Source organism: Branchiostoma floridae, chromosome 15 (assembly GCF_000003815.2).
Source record: "Branchiostoma floridae strain S238N-H82 chromosome 15, Bfl_VNyyK, whole genome shotgun sequence".
NCBI lineage: Eukaryota > Metazoa > Chordata > Leptocardii > Amphioxiformes > Branchiostomatidae > Branchiostoma > Branchiostoma floridae.
The window spans coordinates 18,255,657-18,278,156 of NC_049993.1; the positions used below are offsets into that span (position 1 = coordinate 18,255,657).

Below are 22,500 nucleotides of genomic sequence, written 5' to 3' on the forward strand. Positions count from 1 at the left end.
GCTGAAATTGGAAGGAGTTTCCTTCAGACAGCGCGAGCCATGCACACAGCTCAATTTAAAACATTCTTTCTGTCTGTAACCCATGATGACAGCCTGTTTTATGTCCATCCTGAGAGAAGTCACCTTTCCTTGACCCTGGGTCCGTCTGGAGCAGGAACAGCGGAGAGTTTGTTTCTGTGCTACTGAAACTGTTTCATGTGAGAAGAACCTGGTTCCTAGGGTCACACATCTGCGGGCCAGGGGTGTGGGGTTGGCAAAAATAGCCGGGAGGGAGACTTCAAAAGGGCTGAGTTTTCTTAGGAAATAAACACGGAATAGGATTAGTGGCCATGTTTGTGTGTTGGCTAGATGAAGGTTGAGAACACTTTGACCTCTTTGAATAGCTTGTTGCAAAAATTGGGCTCAAACTGGAGTTCCCGTGTTTAAGCCTTTTGGCGTAACGGTTTAGCGTCTGGGGTTGTGATCTGACGGCGCGGATTCAAATCCCGGGAATCAGGATATTTGTATATATTGTTTTTGTCTGTTTCTACTCCTTCCTTATAGTACCGGTTAAACCCAACAAATAAATCAAAAAGAATATAACCGAATACGACAGGACGCATATTGGTTACTGGGGGATCAATATCAGTCCGCACCCCGTAAATGTAACTCAGGAAGCCTCAACGTTGAAAGCTTAACTTCAACAAGCTGTGACCTTAGAACTCCTTTTAGTCTGACTATTTCCTTGCAATCCTGTGTGAGAAGGCGTTTCCAATTTAAGTTCAGGTGAGAAGTCTTAAGTAAAATATCAGGTACCGTAAAGGGGGATTATGTTCACGGGAAATTAATTTCGTGGTAAGAAGGAAAAGTAGTGTTCGCGGTGGGTTTAAATTCGCTATTGAAAAGTTTGCTATGGAGGGTTTTACTCTTTAACATGTGCACAGTGGTTGTAATTAAAGAAGTTCGTGTGGAAGATCAGAGCTTATCACGAAAGTCACCGTGAAAACCTGCTCGTTTACAGTACTTCTATGGGGAGGACATGAGTTATAGCGCTCTCGTTATTGAACTATGTCGTCGTTAACTTCCTGTCAAAGTTCGCTACTCAGTTCAGCATGATTTTGAACTTTTTACCTTTGCTTTGATGGATGAGCAGTTTTTATGAGAAAAACAGCAGCTCCAGCCCTAGGCTTGTCTGGAAAAGTTTGACACCTCAGCGGGGTGTTATGACTGGAGTATGAAATCTACGGCAAGGCATCTTGAAGTTCAACTGACAAGGTGACTTCAGGTTGCGGGGGATACTGTTTCTAGTTTAAAAGCAGATGTTTAAAAGAAAATGTTGGCTTGATTTGAATGACCAGGGAGGTTTCATCAGATGAAAGCTTTTGGTATGACGTTTTGCTACTCTTTGTACTTCTTTTAGATGATATACATACGTGCACTAACGCACGCACACACACACGCCATTGTTAATTCAGTAGACACATTTCCGATTTTTCTTTGTCGCACTGATGTTTTGATATCTGACTTCAAAGCTAATTTTCTGGCCTATTAGCCTTCCGAGGGTTTTGGGTCTCAAAAAAAGTTCCTGTAAGAAGTGACGATCATCTTCGCCAAACATCTGCTTGGAGATTAAACGCACAGAACGTGGGGCGACCAATCGCCAAGCAGATGTAGGAAGGCAAAATCGTACAAATGCCTGCTGATGGAAGCTAGAGCAACGGCCCTTTCTTTTAAAGAAAACGGGATTCCGCCCTTTGACATCTGTTTGGAGACTAGGGACGGTGCCATGGCCGAGTGGGTAGAGTCAAGTGTTCGCCTTGCATTCGGTAGGTCGTGAGCTCTATCCCCGGCCGAGTCATACCAAAGACTTTAAAAATGGTACATGCTGCTTTCTCTGTTTAACACTCAGCACTAATGAGGAATAGTATGGAAGTTAAACACACATCACTACCAGCGGACCAGCCCTCTGCTGTTGTGGCTTGCACAAATGTGTGGCCCAAGGGCTACAGCAATGGAGATGGGTGCCACCCCTAAGCATCTGTTACTGATGTACGGGCAACTGTAACTTAACGGTAGCTGGAAGTTGGGAGGCCAGGTCTGCTCGCAGGCTGCGCTCTGGATACAAACCACTGTTTTGTCAACAGCGCCACAAAGAGGCATTTCCGGTTTGTTTGAGGGAGCTGGCAGCCGGAATGTGGAGTCTCGTACCCAGGGTAAATACGCACACCTGTCCGGGTGATGGATGGGTGGTGGTCACGTGATTACGAAGCGAGCCAAATTTGGGCATGAACTTAAGAAGCGTTCCAGTCTCCGGAGCTGTGACTGGTTGTTGATATTAGGTATCAAAAAGTATCTTAAACTCCATATAGACTTCCTCCAGCGAATATCTTTTCAAAAGTTTCGATCCTTCAAAGTAATAGAATTCATATAATAATAATATCGGGTGTATTTTGCAGCCAGTAGGTACCCAAAGTGAGGGTAGTGAGGCTGTTTAACGTGGTCGAGGCACCTCCTCGAGCACGGGACCCCCGTTTTACGTCCCTCCCGGAAGACGATTTCGTGGAAAGCTTTGTGAGGCTACAGCAATCCGGATGTCCTTGGTTGGTCCCCCATCCAAGCACTGTCCGGACCGCGCGTTGCTTAACTTCCGAGATCGAGGGATCGGGTGTACCAACGCGCCACGCAAATGCAACGTCTCATCTAAATTGATATGTACTGTATATGATAGCTGATAAAACAGGACTTCACTGGCACACGCCAAGATAAAGGGTATCGGATGATAGTAAGTTGAAAGACGAGTAGCAATAGCAATGGCGACATAGATTTCAACCCGAGGTATACGTATAACAAACGCGCAGGTATTCCGCGCCATGTGTCTGTGTGTTCAAATTACTTGTCGTAAAGCTGGGATGGCCATGTGGTTCACGGTACCAAGCAGACAAGAGTTATATCGTTAATGAGCAGACCGCAGTGAAGTTTTTCTGAACCACACAAACAGTTTGTCCTCTTTATGGTTTTGATTTGATGGCATCGTCAGGAGGAGAGACCAAAATATCATCTCATATCAATGTCAATGAGGCTTCAAGTGGAAATCCCTTTCTCCTGACTGACTACAACCGTAGCCTCTTGAACAGTGGTACGGACACTGGTCACCCCGACCAATCGAATGGGGACATCCCTCGCGAATGTGCACACTCCAGAAAACAGGACACTCCTCGACTTTCAAGGGGGCGCTCCTCTTGGAAAGGGGATGTTTCTCCCTCAATTAGGGGACGCTCCTCCGGAAATGGTATGGTCATCGGGCATAGGGGACGTCCCTCCAACACCCCCGCCGGCCCGTGGAATCGGCCGCTAACCCGACAAATCCCTTTCTAGTTCATCTAAATCACAACATCCAAAACTTTAACCCCGTCAGTGCTCTCGACAAACGTCATACCTTGCCAGGTAATGATAGTTTTTTATTAAAAATTGAGGCATGTTGGAAAAAAGCCGCCCGCGCGGCAGAACATCACCAGTCTTCAGTGTTAAAATGGCGGCGTACCGCACGCCCGGCAAGCAAAACATCGAGTTTTAGCCTAAATATCCGCGTGCTTGTCGAGTTTTAAGGCCTCTCTCCCCAACACACGTACATGGGAGAAGTTTCTAACACGATGTCAGACGTAGTTATTCGGGATTTTTTGTACAACGCGGCTACATGGCCCGATACCGATCCGTGTGCTTGTCGAGACAGGCTTCCCTCCCCAGCACACGTACGGGCGCCGGGTCTCTGTCACGGTAAGCCGTAATACCGGGCGTTTCCAGTAAACCGCGGCCTTTTCACAAGCCATAACAGATAACTACGCCTGACACCATTCAGTATCATTATCATGTATTTTTGCAATTAGCCTTCGGGCATGAGTTTGCAATAAAGATTCCTATTCCTTTAATCACAACTGTGTAGCACGGAACTAACCTCCTTGGCCAAAGTTTCAAGTATTGATGCAATAGACTTTGTGTAAATAACAGTACGATTAAAACGACTGTCATGACTTCTACGAGGTGGTCTATCATTTCAAAATCTCGACAACCATGAACATATCCGTTTCTATATAATTCATACCCTACAGTGGCTGCCAAGCCATGTTAGGTAATGACATTTAGTACACGACGAATCACGCACTGAGAAGCTGTACATGTACGTACAGTAACCGGATAGTTGACATAACAGTTTTCCTTTCTCACCTAGGTACTAAGGAAATTCCTGCCGCACGGCGAGATTTCTTAGCTAGTTATGAAGACGCAAACCAAACACACAGGACCATAGAACGTGTCTGTAAATGTGCGGTTAATGCCCCTGGTACATTCACTACGAGCAATTTACGACTGTCACAGCTAGTTGAGAGCATTCTTAGAACAGACGCGTACTAGTGTGTGGTACAAACTTCTCATTGTCTCGTGATGGAAAAATAGTCTCTATCAGACTGACTACGCTGTCTATTATAGGGAAAAAAGTGCCAGGGGAGTTTTGCTACCAGAGCCAGAGGAATTGGTCAGCCACACCGGGGAAACATAAACCTTTAGAAGCGTGGCCCTTTTTTTGACTGACTCCCCTGGCCAGTTTTTCGATTTTTTTGCCGAGTGCTACGATCCTTGCACCCCCGTAGGAAGGCCTGGCGGAGGATAATGGAGAGGGCTGAAGACGTTCGTCGTTGAACCTGTCCTCGGGTACGTTTAAGCTTCGATGATTTGATTTTCTCTTCTACCAAACCGTACAGCTAGCGGCCCGAGTTCGCGTACTGGTCTAGGCACGACTGGAAAAGGATCGCATTGTCCTTTCGGATAGTGACGTAAAGCTGGCTGCCCCGTGTTTGAGGGAACTTGCGTGTCAATCTTTAGCGTCAAATAAAACCTCTACACATAAAAGAGCTCAACACACGTAGTAGAGTAGACTTGATCCAGTGTATTTGATGTAAACGCCAGAAGTAGCGAAAGCTTTTAATAGCTTGAGAAGGCATCAAGCCTGCTTTACCTTTCCTAGCCTATTACCCCAGTTTACCTGATATTCGGTTGTCCTATTTCTGTGCGCCAACCTTGTGGCTTTGCCCCCTGTTGCTCTGCCTGCCAACCCTGCTGTTTTTGTTTATCCCTGAGTGATTTGTCAAACCTGCTGATCCTCGCGCCCCCTCCCTCCCACACCAAATTTGCGGTTTGGGCTCGAACCTACAAGTAAGCCGATAGGCCCAGTCGCCTAGCACGTGCCAAACTTGCGGTTTTAGGGTTCGACGGAAAAAAAATGCCCATTTCGTCTTCTGTGGTGTACACTGAAAAAACAGCATGTAAAGATATTTTGAAAATGAAAGTTTGCAATAAGATTCAGCACAGATGTCATTGAACCTAAGCTGAGTCTACTCTGCAAGCAGAATTTGCCTCTCAAAATGCAGGAGATAGCGTTTCTGAGGATCTAGATTTCAAACTTCTCTCAGATCCATTAGATTTGGCACGCCTTCCGTGCTCGACAGAATTTCAGGCTGGCTAGAACACTGCTCGAACCTGAGCCGACACTGGTGTAGTGCCTGGCACGTGCCATGGCGTCCATCCAAACACACGGGACTCATCGCTGGGTCCGTCTGAGGTCAGGTAGCGGTTTGAGATGACTATTTCTGCTGGCGGCGAGCAGTTGTCAGCATGCTACCTATAGGTATTTGATGTACCACCTTTACTGATGGCTTCGAGTAGTGAGCCAATATATAAAGGGCGGCAAATATACCGCAGTACTCTTCAAGCAGAGGTTAGGCTCCGGCTGTTCGTTCACGTTTGTTTTAGGCGTTCGTATCGGGCTTTCAATTTTGTACTGTTTCTTTGATGTCTCGCGGCCGCGAAATAAAACACGCCTAAAAATGTTTTAAAAAACAGCCAGAACCTAAAATAACCTGTGCTTGGAGAGTATAGATGTCCAAACAAGAGCCTGGCATTGGCTATGGCCTGGTCTCGCCAGTTCTCCTCTGTTGTCGAAGATCCTAGCTCTTCAGTGAGCTAAAACAGGATCGGGATCACTTTCCTTTCCATACACAGCTTTACTCTACTCCACTACTGACCTCCTTTCCACGCTACATAAACTTTATTCTACCTGCCTCCAGCCAGCTTTACTGAGCTGTTTTGGTTTTATATACACTACACGGACCCAGAGAGACACACATGTAGTCCACAGTTCTTCTCCCCTCAGGCAAAGGCTACGGAAATAACGTGATAAAAAGGTGATGTTGAAGGATATACACAATGGATAAAAGTGATGTTGAAGGATATACACACCTGGGGATTACCTAGGTATTTCTAAGTCTCTTAACGACGTCTAGAGTAACAACCGGTGATGGTATAAACAGCAGCTTGCTTCTGAAGTGTGACTAGATTTAGGGTCGTTTACATTCGTTGCATAATCTCTTTTTTATTTCTGGCGCGGTTTTTGGCGAAGCTTTATGGAACCCATCGACGGGCAATACTATCGTAGCCCTGTCTAGCGACGAATCTGACTGGAGGTCTGTGGCATCGTGCGATCGTCGTACGCGTTCTGTTGCGATAGGCGTGCATGTATAATACGAAAGTCCTTTTTGCTTCTTTTTTTTTCGGGAAAGGCTATCTTAGATCCTTCTTGGGGATTTTACAGCCCGTTTGAAAATTCAAAAGCATCCAAACCGTTTGACGTTCTACGACGGATTTGAACAAGAAGCGCGACATTTAGGGCACGGTCACAAAGCCGTGCGGTCGTCGTACGATTGTCATTTTAGGTGTTTTTTTGCAGACATCCATGCATGTTTTCTTCAGAGTACAGCTGTCTTGCAACACAAAAGGCTGTCTTGGATCCTTGTCGGTGTTTGGTTCTGTCACAGCCTGCCTAAAAATCCTACCGCATTAAAATCGCAAGACGATCGCACGAAGTACGTGACCGCGCCCTTTATAGTAGACAATGTAAAAGCCATGCATGTGCGGATGTCAACCCCAAAATCAAGTTCGCTTGGCCTTAAAGCCTTAATCTAAGATAACCTGACGTAAGGTTGTCTTTTCTGTCTGCACGGAGGCTAATGCACGCTGTGCAGCCCCGGTCTGAGGGCAGCTCCGTGCGTGCCGCTGTCTCGTTTAGTCTCCAGGTTGACGAGTCAGCTGAAAAAAAAGTGATATTGAACCAGTTTTAGCTCACTGAAGAGCTAGTCTTCCATTGGTCATGACAGAGAAGACAGACGCTATGTACAGTGTTTACAGGTTTGTTGTACTGTGGAAATTCCCCTAGCTCTTTAAAACAAGCACAATGAACAGTGGACCACGGCTTAACGTCCTGTCCCAGGGACTGCAACCCTTTCCAGTAGCGCGCAGTCGGGTGAGCGACACAGCCAGAATCAAACTCACGGCTTCTAGTTCCAGAGGCAGGGCCGCTAACGACTGGACTATGCACGCTACCAAAAAAAGCTGCATAAAAAAAGAGAAGAATTTGCCCAAATAGGGACAAATAAGTTACTATGGGTTTCAGTCATTCATTTGCAGTATATCCAACTATAGGCCAATCAACTCCTACTAGCCTCCTACTTCCTAAACTTGGCCAAATTTCCCTAGTACTATTAGTCAGGTAGAGTCTCGTTTACGTTGCGGCTTTCCGTGTTAGTCCACAGGAGGGTCTCACATGTCTGTTTCAACAGGCCGTATGTCTCCAGCTGGAGTCGATACGCACAAAGGGTGCAGTCCCTATAGACTCACCGAAGACTAGTACAGATACCGTAAACGCCTTGAGGTTCGCGAGAAATTAACGTTAATGAAAACTCTATTGCACGGCAATCTTACACGGTACAATGCATGGAAACAACTATTAAACATAGTACCATCTAGAAGTATAGAATAAAGCTTAACATCCTAATTACTAAAACAATTTTCGACTACCAAAAGTCTTAGTGGAAAGAAAAATGGAGTATCGCGTTGGTTTTGAGCTCGCGGTCGAATCAAAGGAATATATAAAGGGCGGACAGAAGACTTTTGTGGTATTTACAGTTCGCGGCAAAGAATGTATCGCGAAAACCGCAAACAAACAAAAGACATCGCGAAAATGACAACATTCACAGTATCACAGATGCACCGCATACGAACGCTTCAGTAAAAAAACTGGCGCTTGCATGCCCCCGTGAGACGGTTTGCGGTCAATGTCAAATATTTCGTGAAAGCGATCCGGAATTGGCGGCTTAGAGTACCCGGCGGTGTACTGTAAATGCAGAAATTTTCACGGTGGTTTTATGTCCGCGGTTTTGGCATTACAAATCACCGCGAACTTAAAACCACCGGGAACATTTTCCATGGCATTGCATGGTGCTACCGTGAACTTAAAACCACTGCGAACAGTCTTCTTTCCGCTTCCGCGAAATTAAATCCCCGCGAACTTAAATGCGTTTACAGTACACCCTGCTTGTGGAGGGAATTTGAGTTGGCTACTGTGCGGTGGTCTTGCGGGTCGGCGACTGTTTATTTACAGTCTGGAGGCACACAGAAGCGATTGAGAAGGGACAAGGGTAAGGGTGTGTTTGCTGTGAGGGTACCGTCTGGTTTTGCTGAAGGGCACAGCGACTACGTACTACTTAACGACTTCAGAATGAGCGGGTTTTGCTTTTTTCTCGCGGTTGCCGCGCTGAGCGTCGCGTCCTCGTCAGGATTCACTCTCCTAGCAGCGGAGCCTGACACGCATGTCCTCGGGAGGTTCAAGCAGGCCGGCCGAGAGTTTGTCGTCGAGTCGACCGCTCTGGAGGACGAGATCGTCTCAGAGATCGGCGTGGTCCAAGATGAAGGCGTCTACACTCTCTCTCGCCTGCACATTCCCGCTAAGTACCTCAAGCAGCGGCAGGTACCGGGCCTCCGGGAGAAGGTGGTTGGGGAGGCGGGCCAGCTGCTCCGACGGGCCGGCGAGGCCGGCCTGAAGCTCGGCACAGTAGCGAAGGTGTACGACAGGCTGGTCCACCGCCTCTACAACTCCACTCACGGGAAGGAGATGGAGAAGAGCCAGCTCCGCTTCGCGCCCATGTACCATCTCTCCATCGCACGCGTGGCGCAGAGGCTGGGCAAACTCGGACTCAACACCACGGACGCGCTCTGCACGGACAGCCTGTCCTACGTCCACGGCAACGGGCTGTTCTCGTGCGAGGAGGACTTCCACCGGGCGGTCCCAGTGAAGTCGGCGGTGGCTAGCGCGTCCAGGGTCCGCCGGCAGGCGTTCGGCGGGTCGCGGTCCTACAGCAGGGACGTGGACGAGCTGTACTTGGACGTGCCGGAGCTGTACGAGGGGCACATCCAGTGGACCTACGGGAACATCCCCGTGGCCTGGTGGAAAACCGCGCAGAGGATCGCCAGGAAAGTGGCCTGCGGATCACCGTCATGCAGGTGGGGTGGAATTTACTTAGAAATATACTATTATACCACATTTGGTATAAAAGTAATCAGTAACGGTAGTTTTATGGAAGAGAAGCATTAGGCTGGCGTCACCGGGGCCTGGCCGGGCTGTTTGTGGAAACGAAAAAAAAGGAATGTGTACGTACAAATGTACACATATAATGCCTGCGACTTCTAGTATTCTCTTTACGTCTTGTGTGGTTTGGTCTATGCAGGCCGAGCCGCCGTTTGGAAATGTGAGGTAGGCCTAGTCTCCAAGCAAGCTGGCAAGGGATTAAGTATAGGTGCCCGTTTGACTCCCTTTGGCCGGCTATCTCCCTTTGGCCGGCTATACTCCTTTGCCAGCTTTGATACTATCTCGAAGGCACCGTAGGGTCTGCTTGGAGACTAAGGTAGGCCTATACGCGGGTCTGAGGCACGCTTCTGGACTGAGGTACGTTTCTAGCGTCGCTGCGTTCTAAATTGTATCTGCATTACCATTGACTTTATAATGAAAAACGTACAAATATTACTTAGAGGACAACAAAACACACAAAGCGTACAAAGATTACTCTTTTATTGATGAAATTCGCTCAGCGCTCTGTCAAATCTCTTGGCCACAGCGACACCGCCACAGCTTCAGTGAAATAACCGCATTTAGATCCTTTCCTTGATTTTAAGTTAAGAAAAACGACAACGGCTCCTTTAGTTGTACATGTGTGTTAGGGATATTCTCAATTTTAGTGCCATTTGTATCGGTAAATAACTTTATGGAAAAGCGCCATGATATTGACTTTTAGCACATCGAGCTTTTTTTAAAGTTATCTGATTTCCTGAAGATTTCTATTCTCACTGCATACACGTACTGCTTTGTTGGCAGTGCTGTCAAAACAAGCTGGACAGGCCCAGGTTTTCCCAGATTGACATTCCAGACTGCAGATTCCGTACTACGTAAACACAGACGACAAATAACACTTAGGGTCCAACATATGGAGGGGAGGGGGGCTGGGCGTGGTTAGTGGGGGTTACCGGATTTGTGTCGCACGGGAGGTATCGTTAGGTATTAAGCGCAGATCAGGAGTCAATCAAGAAGACAGCGTTTGAAATACCACCTACACTTGCAGTTTGTATTTGTATTCTCCAAGAAGGTTATTTTTCAGGTGCGTGTGTCTTGCATCTGTTCGTCTGTGCACAGCATCATTCCTGAAGTCCCGATTGGATCCCGATGATATTTTATATGTTTGTAGAAGTTGGCAAAACAAAACGAACGATTAGATTATGGCCCCCTAGCGAGTTTGTAGGGTACTGCAATTGAACGTCCGGTTTTGATATCTCGTTTTCAGATTACAGGAAGAAGGGTAATGTACAAGAATCACAATCAAAGCACACTACAGTTTAATAAGATGCTGTGATAGGACAGGAATGGGTAACAGAAAGAAAGTACTTTGGGCCCTGGCAGTCTAGGCAAGGCGATCAAAAGTGAGCCGCCACAGAACACTTGCAGGTGTCACACCTGATCCGAGAAGGGGAAAGTTGCGCACGGATAACTCAAGACGGCTGGGTACCGAGATGTATGCTTATAAGATCCGTGTACTGTTTAAGTAGCTCAATACACAGACGTCAGGAGCAGTTAAGGGCAGCTCACAGCAGGGTACATGTCTGGGTTTCAGTCAGGACATTCCTGCAGTGTGGTATTCCATCCATCATGTATAGCTTATAAATGGTACTGCCAAATCTAAAGCTGAGGAGGTGGAGCATGTTTTTTTTTTGACTGCGCGGATGTATTTCTGTCTGAATTTTGTTTTTCTGTGATTCCCAATGTGCAAATTTGAGGCGTGTCTTTTTTGTCTGTTGGCGTTACATGATCTTAGATTGGAGGTAGTGTGGGTATCAAAGGGGATGGCTGGTTTATCTGCTATCTTTTAATCACGAACATCATTGCTAATTCCTCTCCCAGCCCTACATTTCTTACCCCTTCCTCATTTATTCTCTCTTACTCACTCTCTGTAACCTCCCTCTCTCTCTCTACTCTTTCTCTCTCCCTCTCCCTTCCCCCCTCTCTCTCTTTCTCTCTTCTTCTTTCCTGCACAAAAGTCAATGTCTTGTGGCAGGAAGGTCCGCCAGCCTTCCTTTGGTCAAGGCCTTTCTCTCTCTGTCTCTCCCCCTCTCTTTTCCTATCTCCTTCTGCTTCTCTCTCCTTCTCTCTTTACTGTCACCTGAATCACGTTCTTGTTGCGGGAAGGTCTGTCGGTCTTCCTTCCTTTGTTCAAGGCCTCTCTCTCTCCCTCTCCCTTTCTCTCCCCTCTCTCTCTCTCCTATTCTCTCGTTCCCTGTCTCCCTCGGGCTCGTCCTCTCTCCTTCTTTCCTTACTGTCACAATGCCAGTCTTGTTGCGGGAAGATCTGTCGGTCTTCCTTCCTTTCTTCAAGGTCTTCCCAAATTTTCTTCTCTGTCTTCTTCCCTAGTTCAAGGTCTCGACCTCTCACATGGGATCAGCTCCAAGTCTTTGTTCTGCACCCTGCCGGGATTCCATATCAAGTTTCAGTCCGCACTCCCGATATATTTCTCTGATCCTGTTCACCATTGTCCCAGGTCATTCCTTGTTAATCAGAACGTGGTGCAGCAAGCCGACCTAAGAGACTCAATTAACTGTATTACGTACATGTAGCTGTTGTTCTGTCCAGTCTCATCAACTTCAGAACAAAGGCAAGGGTGCGCGCTCTGATTGTGTCTCAATGCCCACCCCGGGGCCCGCCCGGCCGGGTAGCTTTCGGAAACGAAAATATGATAAGAAAGGCAACAAAACACAAAGAATCTCTAAAAAAAATCTATGCGGGATCACAATCTTGTTTGACTCTAGCCGTATAGAATTTCTTTGTACTTGGCACTTGACAGAACAGGTTAGCGTTTGAAGGTAAGTTTTTGTGGTTTGAAGTTTTGTTTCTCTTGAGATAATGACACCCTTTTCCTCCACTTTTCAATAGGATTACATGCACTACTGGTATATACTGCAATAGTAAATTCTGCCCTATATGCAGTGTATTGTATGCCATAGTGTTGATATTAGATGCATTTCAAAGGCTGTACTTGTATATCATTGCTGACAGTGAGACTAATCGTTCCCAGCTGCAGAGCTTTGAAGTTAAAACAAATTGAACTGATAGACACACCTTCAACATTCTGTAGGCTTAGGTTATGTTGTGTTTTTTCTAAATATAGCCAAGAGATATCCACTTGCCAACAATCCGGCAGTCATTCTGCTATGTACTAGTATACATTACTCATGGCAATACTGCACACTGCAGCTAGGTGTCGCTTATGTGATAGAAATGCGGTCGCAAACGTGACTGGAGGAAAACGAAGGACTTCCGAATCCGTACTCTCGCCATTGATGGGTAGAAACTGACGAAGTCATCATCTAAGGCAGGGCATCGTTGCTCAACGTTGTTGACACAACTTTTCATTTGGGGAAATTGGCCCAAATGCATATAATAGCTTCCATTAAACTTAATGTGACCTACTAATTCGAGACAACAACAAAGATACAGGTCAGGGGATCTGAAAAGCATGTTAAAAACGCCACTGAAACAGACCGCAACGCAAACCGGCTCAAAGATACGGCAACAAGTGTTTATATTCTTTAAAGGAGCTCAAGGGATCCGTCTGTCCTCAAACGAACCGGTAGCACCGGCCCTCCTGTTTCCATCCGTTGCCATAGCGACGGTATGTTTTGGGCGGCTCGGATGGACGACCTGACACTGTTTAGACACGGGAATCACCTGACTTGTGTCCTGACTGAGAGGGGTAACCCTGACCTGATCCCCCGTCTGGTGCGTGTCAACAAACATGGTCACGGTACTGGGGCGCTGGGGAGGGCCTCGTCAAGTTTATAGCTGCTGTGGATGCCATCCTAGACGTGTATTGTCTGTTTCTTTAACTTGAAAACTTCAAAGCTTACGCATATCTCTGGAACTTTTACAAACTGACGGGTTGAGAGGGCTACTCATAATGGAGGCCTAATATATCCTTTCCCTACTAACTCGTACCGAACCCTGATACCTTTACAGACAGACGGGCCGGGGAGTTAGAGATACTATAAAATGTATTTAAGTTCGCGGGGATTTAATTTCGCGGTAGCGGGAAAATGGACTTTTCGCGGTGGTTTTAATTTCGCGGTAGCACCATGCACTGTAGTCTCTTACTGTTATGGAAAAATATTCGCGGTGGTTTTAAATTCACGGTGAAGCGGCCGCCGCGAAAACCGCGAACATTAATCCACCGCGAACATTCCTGCATTTACAGCAGTCATGACAAAGTCCTAGCTAGTGTATCCTGCCCTTAGTCTTACTGACATGTGCCGCGATGCCTTTACAGACAGACGGGGTGTGAGGGCTACTTGTGATGAAGACCTGGTGTATCCTTACCTTACTGATGTAACTATGATATACCTTTATAGACAGACGGGGTACTCATGATGAAGGCCTATAGCCTTGTGTATCCTACCCTTACTGACATGTGCCGCGATGCCTTTTCTGACAAACGGGGTGTGAGGCCAAGTGCTACTTACGATGAAGACCTAGTGTATCCTAACCTTACTGACATAACCCTGATGATACCGTTACAGATAGACAGGTTGCGAGGAGTTCTACGAAGGTCTAGTGTATCCTAACCTTTTAATTAAACATGCACATATCCCTGATGCCATTACAGACAGACGGGGTGCGAGGAGTTCTACGAAGGCTGGTTCCTCCGCAACACAGACTACGGGTGCTGCAGCGTGCGGGACGAGCCCAACAGGATGGGCTGCTGCAGGTCAGTCGGACCGTGACAGTTACAGAATTGTACAGTGTATATTGAGAATATAACATGTATAAATCCGTATTCTCCGAGGTATCAGCCCGGTCGCTGGTCGGATCACCGATGGCCGAGGGTGACCTAAACCGCGGGATTGCTGGGAACGGTGTTGTATTTAATTTATGTCATACCCACCTGGGGAAAACACATTTGAATGTGAAATGCGCCATAAGTTGAGAAAAAGTTCTTGTTCTCTAACTTATTATTCTATTTTCTGTGACCATACTTATTTTGATAAAATCATTGTGAAGGGATTCTGTGATGACGTATTATTGCACTCTTGTTCCCAGGATAGCCTCGCTGTCGTGCTACATCCACTCGGCCCGCTGCTCGTGCTGCGTCATCCCCTACTACTGCGGGTGGGGCTGCATCCCCGACCCGGTGGCCTGCTACGGCTGGGACCGAGTCTACAGCTACGGCTACAACGCCTAAACCTGCGGAGGGAATGGCCTCAGTCGAAGGCTTCTAGCAGTGTTGTTTTATTTTGCATAGGAGTGTTCTTTCACACAACCAGTTTTTCTCACCTGCTGACGTTTTGATGTCTGTCCGACATCTTCCTCAGAGCTTTTAACCGGAGTTCTGTTTCTCGCCGCCAAACGTCAGCAGGTGAGAAAAACTGGTTGTGTAAAAGAACACTCCTATGTCCTATGATCTACCAACCTGATGAAATTATTTTCTGAAGCGCTGTTTTCTGTTTTATTGTGGGAGCGCTGATTCGAAATTTTGGACATGGGCTTTCTCTAATCCAGCGGCATAGCTGAAAAATTTGCAAAATTGTCTAAACGCACGGAATTTGGCACACATACAGTTGAATGTTCTGCCTAGAATTGATTTTATGGCACTTTTGGGGTCATCTTTTTTACCAAAAATGTATAGTTTGGACTGCTATGCCGGGAGAGGAAGTATCCTCATGGCCAGACCCTCTTCCGGCATTATAGAACCTTAGCCGATGTTGGAATTTGTGAATCAGCCCCCCCCCCCCCAAAAAAAGACAGTGCTGATAGAAGTCTGCGAAGGAGGCCAAATAGAGTCTAGCCTACACCAGGCCCCACAGGTCGCTAGAAAATAGCAGAAATTGGCTAAAAATACCATTCCATAAAAGTAAGCTAGCCGAGGTGTACAGTTTGCGATCTGTAGTTCACGGCCAGCTTATTTTTCTGTTATCTGTATTTTTGGCTAATAAAAAAATCTACCATCCTGGTAGAGGCTTCAGGCTAGGTAGGCCTGCAGAGCGAGATAATAATTACAACTCTACTTTCATTCTGATGAAACATTGTGTATCTAATTTAGTACGTGGGGCCATAGAAAGACAAGAAAAGTTGTGCCTGCGTATAGACTATCAAGTTTCGCAATTGTATAGCCCCAATTTTATACATTCCTGAAGGCTGAAACAACCAACCACCATCGCCCATTCATCATTTTATTCTTTCATCTATTCATCCGCTTATCCACCCGTTCCTCTTGCCATCGATCCATCCATCGATCCGCCCATTCCTCTTTCCATCCATCCAATCCATTCTTCCATCCAACCCTTTATCCATTCGCCCGTCTTTCAATTCGTCCATTCTTCATTCAGTCCATCCAATCCAATCATCTGTCCATCCATTCATATCCATCCACCCATCCATCCCTTTCAATCCATTCATTCCTCTTGACATTTACCATCTTTCCATCCAGATCCATTCCTCTCTCCATCCATTCATCCATCTTTCTACTCATTCATTCCTTGTCCATTTCGTCTATTTCATCCAAATCGTTTATCCATTCATCCATCCTTCAATTCATCCATTAATCTTTCAACTCATCCATCCATACAATCCTCTATCCTTTCATCCCTCATTCCCTCCATCTTCATTTCATTGTCATCATGCATTCCATTTACATTTCACTTCATGACTCAATTTCTCATTCCTTCATGCCTATATATATCCACCCATCTTTCATACCTCTTCATGCAGAATGGCAAAATCGTTGGCTCATGTCGTTCAACCCCTCTAAATGTCACATCCTCCATATCACCCGTAAAAAGCACCCCATCATAACTCAGTACTCCCTCTGTGGAGAAGCCCTTACCGGTGTTAAGTCCCACCCCTATCTTGGAGTACAACTGTCCGACGATTTGCGGTGGGACACCCATATCAACCACGCCACTAGCAAAGCTGGTAAGGTCCTAGGAGTCATTCGGCGCAACTTGACCCATTGTCCATCTAGGGTCAAGGCCACTTGTTACAAAGCGCTGGTACGGCCTCACTTGGAATATAGTGCCATCGTCTGGGACCCGTACACCAACAAAGGGATACAGGCGGTGGAGGCCGTCCAGCGCAGGGCAGCCCGAGTGACCCTAAATGACTACCGGCAGACTAGCAGCGTGACACAAATGCTTTCAGACCTGCAGTGGCGCCCTCTCTCCGAAAGGAGGAGGAACGCCCGCCTCACCTTTTTCTATAAAGTAGTCAACAATAATATTAACATAGACGCCAGCAATATTCTGAAGCCTGCCCAAGGGCGTACCCGGGGTAGTCACGACTTCAAATATCAACACATATTTGCACGCACCGATATCTACAAACATTCTTTTTTCCCACGCACAATTCCCGAGTGGAATGCCCTGCCTGGCACGGTTGTAAGCGCTCCCAACGTTGAGCACTTCCGTGCCAGGCAGGCGGCCTGCCCGCCCTAACCCGGGAGCCTCAGCTCCCCCCCCCCCTACTTTTGCCCCTCGCGGGGTCATTTGGGGGTATCCTATGCAGATGCAGATGCAGATGCAGATGCATACGTTCATTAATCATTCATTTGTTTATTCTTTTAACCCATCAAAGATCAATCACGTGAGGTTACAGATCTATCAGCCTGTTGTAGCAAAAGCGCCCTCTAGCGCTTTCAGTTGTTACTACAATGTGTGAGAATGACGCTTGTTATGTAAAAGTAGCAATGACATGTATTAGACTTGATTTCAATATCTATATATTCCTAAAGTTAATTGTTTTTCATAATCGAAATATCTAGAATTACACGAATGGATGGGGTCTGTAATGAGGTTGGCCCATCACTTAAGGATGTGAAGCATTTGTATATTGCTGTATAATTTTACTTTTTCGACGTTTACGGTAATTCTTTGTGTTTTTATGAAGTAAATTCCGTTTATGTATTATATCATACGACTCTTATATGGCGTCTTTGAACTTTTTGATACTAGTAATTACGTATTCAGAATCATCGCAAACTTACTAAACACTACAGAACATTAAGGAAAAATATTTTGCTTGAATGGTCAGTGGTTAACATAGACCGTAGGGCCGGTAGTCGGTTGAGTGTTACGCCCTTTCATCATTACATCTGTCCGGTCAATGACGTGGCATCTCCCTTTAAGTAGAGTGCAGTATCTTCAGAAGCACAGACGCGCAGGTTTGCGTGATGATATTGCTTTTCTCGGCGGAGGATCAAATTCCAACCAGAAATAAGATGGCACTATCATATTGTCAAAATCTGACATGGTGGCAACAAAGGATGACCAACCAGCAGAGCTTTTGGCATCGCGCACCTGTAATAGCCCTAACGCTATGCTTTCTGTGTCTCGTAATCTGGGCATACAAATGACAGCAGAAGCTGTACTTCTTGTCTGACGACGTCACGAACCGGGTGAATCTCATCCCTGTTGCGGTGCGCCAAAGTCAGGTCCCACACGTCCAGAATAACCACCTGTAGGTAGGGGCGAGTACCGGTACAGAAAATTCAGGTACAGGTACAGGTCCAGAGGACCAGGTACAGGTCCGGACTTAAACCTGGACCTAATTGTGAATGGACAATACTCAAAATAATGGTCTATTTCGCTACAAAGAAATTTGTTTGGTGGAGTAGTCTATCTTCACGTAAACAACGCTAAGTGCCTCTGTTAAATAAGACCAATTTTGACTGTAGAAACTTGATAAAAATGACTATCAACTCTCCTCTACTTCGCTATTGCTATTTTCATGGACCAGTAAGCCTCAAAACACGCCTACCTCCGAAGTGCCGGTATAATCTGTTCATTTTCTAATCGGTCCAACATCCGGTCCACTGGTTTTTTCATGTCCGTTTTTTTTCCGGTTCAACAAGAAAAATCCCTACCTTCAGGTTCTCGAACAGTTTCCTGAGCAGTCTGTCGAGGACGTGCGCGTACCAGTCGCTATTGAGCCGCGGAACTCCCGTGCGCGTGTTCGCCGTCTTTAGAACAACCAACGTCCCCGGTGACCTTGAGAGAAGTCTCAAAATGGCGGCCCGAATCGCCCGCATGCGTTCTATGTAGATGTCCAGGTGGAAGGAGGTGAAGTGAGCCCAGACTGATATGACCAGGACGTAGCCCGGCCCGCCATGGATGGTGTCAATCTCTCTGGCCAGGAAGTTCACGTGAGACACGTTTAGGCCACCTGTAGGTAGTGTGGACAATAACGAGGTCTTTCATGCAACTTTTAGGTTTAGATCAGGGGAAACGAAGCCTCAAACTTCTATACATTATTCCTACTGCAAAGTTATATTTGACGTACCCAGGGCCTAGGGGGCAGCTACGGATAAATAAGTGGTGGGGGTATATTTAGCCACCTTGGTACATCTGATGGGCAGACACTCATTGAGTACGGCAAGTCTTCTTGGCCTCTATCTACCCTGACTGGCTGAGGCTTCAAACATATATTTGATGTTGAGAGACGACTGGAGGTGTTGGAGGAAAAACATCATGGCTGGCTCTCAGGGACATGTTTTCTAGTTTCGGACATGGATGGCAGGAATAAGACCCTATCGGGAATAGTTCTTTCCTGTCTAGCAGAAAACCGCTCCACTCTGACCAAGAGTTTCCATAGAAAACAATGTCAAAGAAAAAAGCTTAGTTCCTGACCTGTTCGCAGAGGGTAGCCGTGGACCCGGAAGCGAACCGTTATGTTTCTTTTCTCGTTGATGGCAAGATGTGGTCCTGCTCGCCTGGTGATGAAAGGGTCTGTGTTCTAGAATGGATACAAGTATACAATTTAAAGCAAAACTATACAAGTTTCTTTATTCTTTCATAATCACTATGTACAAATCGACGTAAACCCAACGAAAATCGATTTGGACAGTGCATAGCCCACCAGCCGTGTTAGAAAAATCCATACATTCATTGGTATCCACTTGTCTTATGCTGTCACGCACGCACATACACAAACACTCACGCACATGTGTATGCACACAAACACACGCATACCCCCAAGCACGCACACAAAAACTCCATTTAATGGATACGAATACGGGGGTAACACAAATATAAGAAGGAAGACGTACCATATGTTTTAACCGCAGGGTGTCCACTAAGAGCTCGAACCACTGCCTCCCTGTAGAGTCACCCATGAAGTACAGTTCTTTGTTCTGTAGACAGTCCAGGTACTGAGACGACTTGAAGTGTCTGGTCTTTGAGAAAATGTCAAGTATCAATTAGTGAGAAGAATAAAAAAAAAACTGACCCTCTCCCTCCCTTACCTTAAGTACGTACTATGTATGTACATCTGTATGACAGCGGCCTTGAAATAAACTCTTATATTGAAAGCGCATAAAGTGCCCGCATCTGCAATGTGCTTTGTCTACGGGTGTGATAGGATGAGAGGATATCCTGTGTAATTGTAATAGGTAAGTGGTAGCCGTAAGAATTAGGCACTGATATTTAGAAAGAGTGAGTCATTTGTACACTTTTTCTAAACAAATTCTAATGCTATATAAGGTGGATAATGTCTTACTTTACAAACAGTTGAAGTCCAAATGTCTTTGATAAAGTATCCCATGGCAGGGTAAGGGTCGGGTAGTCCCGGGGCACAGCGGGGTCGGGGTAACATCGACAACATCTTTTTACCTTTTGATACAAACAAACAAACATACAAAAAACGCATGATACACCGAGAGAAGCATTGTGGATGCCGTATTCATCCAAATGTGAGTTCTTAAAAATTTAGAATGGTTATAAAAAATGAAATTCATATGGAGCGCATCATTCGACTGTTATGTAGGTTAAAGATGATTTTCAGGGCCACATTTGAAAGAGCTCTTCGCTCCTATTTTGATGGTCGATGATCATACAAGCAGATTCCAAATAGATAAGAACAACAGTAAAATGGCTTATTACATACATACCCATGGTTTTCACGTGTACGAACTCAGGGGACCCGGCTAATACTGCTTTAAACGACTGTCCTTCTCTGGAAAAGAGATATACAGTTTTTATAATGGAGATGATTCTTTCACATCATGCACACATCTGTACACATTCTTTGTGCTTTATGAGAGCAATATTTGTATTTTTCCATTTTCAAAGCCAATGAAATTCCATTTTCTAACATCGTTTGCTTCTGAAATTTTCACTGACTGTTCTCCGTGGTACATTTTAACGGTTGTAATAGTTTCAATGAGCAGCAATTATTTATTCTTGTTTTACTTGTGTGCCTTCAAAATGCTGCCCAGGAACATTTGACTTTGGCCTCCCTATCACATGAAGACTCACATTCCTTTTGCCAATCATGCGCAACGATGATTTTTGCGGTCACAACTCACATGTTGATGAGATCCTTTTGCCCGTCGCTGAGTGGGCAGTACACGGAGGAGGCCTCATAGTCCACCCAATGATTGACACGTCTGTCGCACGACAACGTCCTGGGCTTGTCACAAACCCACGTGACACCGGCGTAGGGATCCGAGTAGTCACAGTGAGGAGTCCCGGACTCCAGCCAAACGTTACATTCTAGTGGAGACGTAAAAAATCTTAGAGAAGACACGGCAATGTCTGGAAGGACCTCTTTGTGAAATCAGTCCAAGTTTGATGAATGTTTCCAAATACCCGGTACCCAAGAAACAATGATGAGACAATGGACAAAATGTAATTTTCTCACGTCGAACTTGATTATGTCGTCATTCTACAATTTCAGTAAAATTTACAGCATCGTAACTTTTTTTTACATATAAACATTTTCCTTTCTTGTGACCATGACAACGTTGCGTTGTTCCAATATCAAAGAAGTGTACCTGATTCCTCAGTGAAGTTGCCTTGTCCTTGAAAGGCGCTCCTGAAGGTCAGCCTGAGAGGACAGGTTTCTAAGATGTGCTTCAGCAGGAAGCACCCCTCAGCCGGATGTACTAGTACGACCCGGAAGTAAACCTCTCCAGGCCAGTACAGACGGAACCTGGCTGTATAGGTCCCGTTCTGAGGATGAAAAAAAAAAAAACTTTTCAAAGATTTAGCACGATTCCATCAACCAAACATTGCACCATAATTACAGTCGTCTCTCCACCTTTATCAGTATACATGTATATGACCCACTCTATCTATAACTTTGAACACGGGACTCCGGTACGGTGTCAAATACCTGGAAACCTGTATCGCCCCCCGTCACTGTTGAGGCAAATTTGGATTTCAGACCGCGGGACAGTAACTGAAGCTAGCACTGAAGATAGTGTAAAATTTGGTATATTCAATGTCAATCTTGATTCCGATGACACCATGTTATTACCTCCATGAAATGTCATGGAATGGAGGTTATATTTTTTATTTGTGACTTCAAACTAGGGGTTACCAAAGATCTTTTAAAAAATGGGAAAATTCTTGCTTGTTGGCCACGTTTTAGTCTGTCTCAGTCATCAAGATTCGGTCTAGATTTTCATAGGACTTTTACAAAAATCGAACCTATTCTCATTCGTTTAACAATGACCTTTTCCCTGTATTAATTACAGGAAAACCACAAAACACCGACATGAAATGTAAGAAATGTAAATTAAGGCCCTTCGATGTAACACACCAGCTTCACAGGTACGTGGCGCGTCAGCAGTTGCTTATATTGCACTGAACGAGCCGTCACACATACATGTAACTTTTGCACATCCATCTGCAAGTATTCTTTAAAACTATCCGAAAACGAAAAAAGAGGGTCTGCATGCCTTTTTCCGTTAAGCGTTACAAGCCATTTTAATTCACCGTTAATCGTTACCGACCCGCTCTAATTTAACGTTAATCGTTATCGGCATATTCTTCGTTAAGCGTTATTGGTCGTTTTAATTCAACGTTAATCGTTATTTATTATCCCGAATTCACCGTTAAGCGTTACCAAGAAAGTCTACGTAATCTTGTTATACTTTACACCCGAAGTCAAATGCCAGATAGAACCCCTGAAAATGCAGGAAATAGCGTTTCAAAGGGTCCAGATTTCAAAATTTCTCTGAGCCTTCCGGCCTTCGGCTCTGAATATGGTAAAATATGTTGCGGAAGCGTCGCCCTCAAAACTTTATCACTCACACAAACTTCAGTGTCAAA

General features: G+C 45.7%; 2 protein-coding genes across 2 annotated transcripts in view; one reads left to right on the top strand and one right to left on the bottom strand.

The window, feature by feature from the left end:
- Positions 1-8,363: 8,363 nt before the first annotated feature.
- On the top strand, positions 8,364-15,188 carry LOC118431831. The gene is made up of 3 exons (XM_035843219.1): positions 8,364-9,363; positions 14,061-14,162; positions 14,495-15,188. Exons 1-3 carry the CDS (start codon positions 8,582-8,584, stop codon positions 14,634-14,636), a joined length of 1,026 nt encoding a protein of 341 aa, XP_035699112.1. The 5' UTR covers positions 8,364-8,581; the 3' UTR covers positions 14,637-15,188.
- A 2,574-nt stretch (positions 15,189-17,762) lies between these two features.
- The window catches only part of LOC118431604 (NXPE family member 3-like), a 7,328-nt gene continuing 2,590 nt past the window's right edge, over positions 17,763-22,500 (bottom strand). The window contains exons 5-10 of the mRNA XM_035842845.1: positions 21,219-21,396; positions 20,751-20,937; positions 19,494-19,614; positions 19,075-19,180; positions 18,312-18,610; positions 17,763-17,903 (exon numbers count right to left, since the gene is read on the bottom strand). Coding sequence (XP_035698738.1) covers positions 17,763-17,903; positions 18,312-18,610; positions 19,075-19,180; positions 19,494-19,614; positions 20,751-20,937; positions 21,219-21,396 — 1,032 coding nt within the window. The remainder of the gene's footprint in view (positions 17,904-18,311; positions 18,611-19,074; positions 19,181-19,493; positions 19,615-20,750; positions 20,938-21,218; positions 21,397-22,500) is intronic.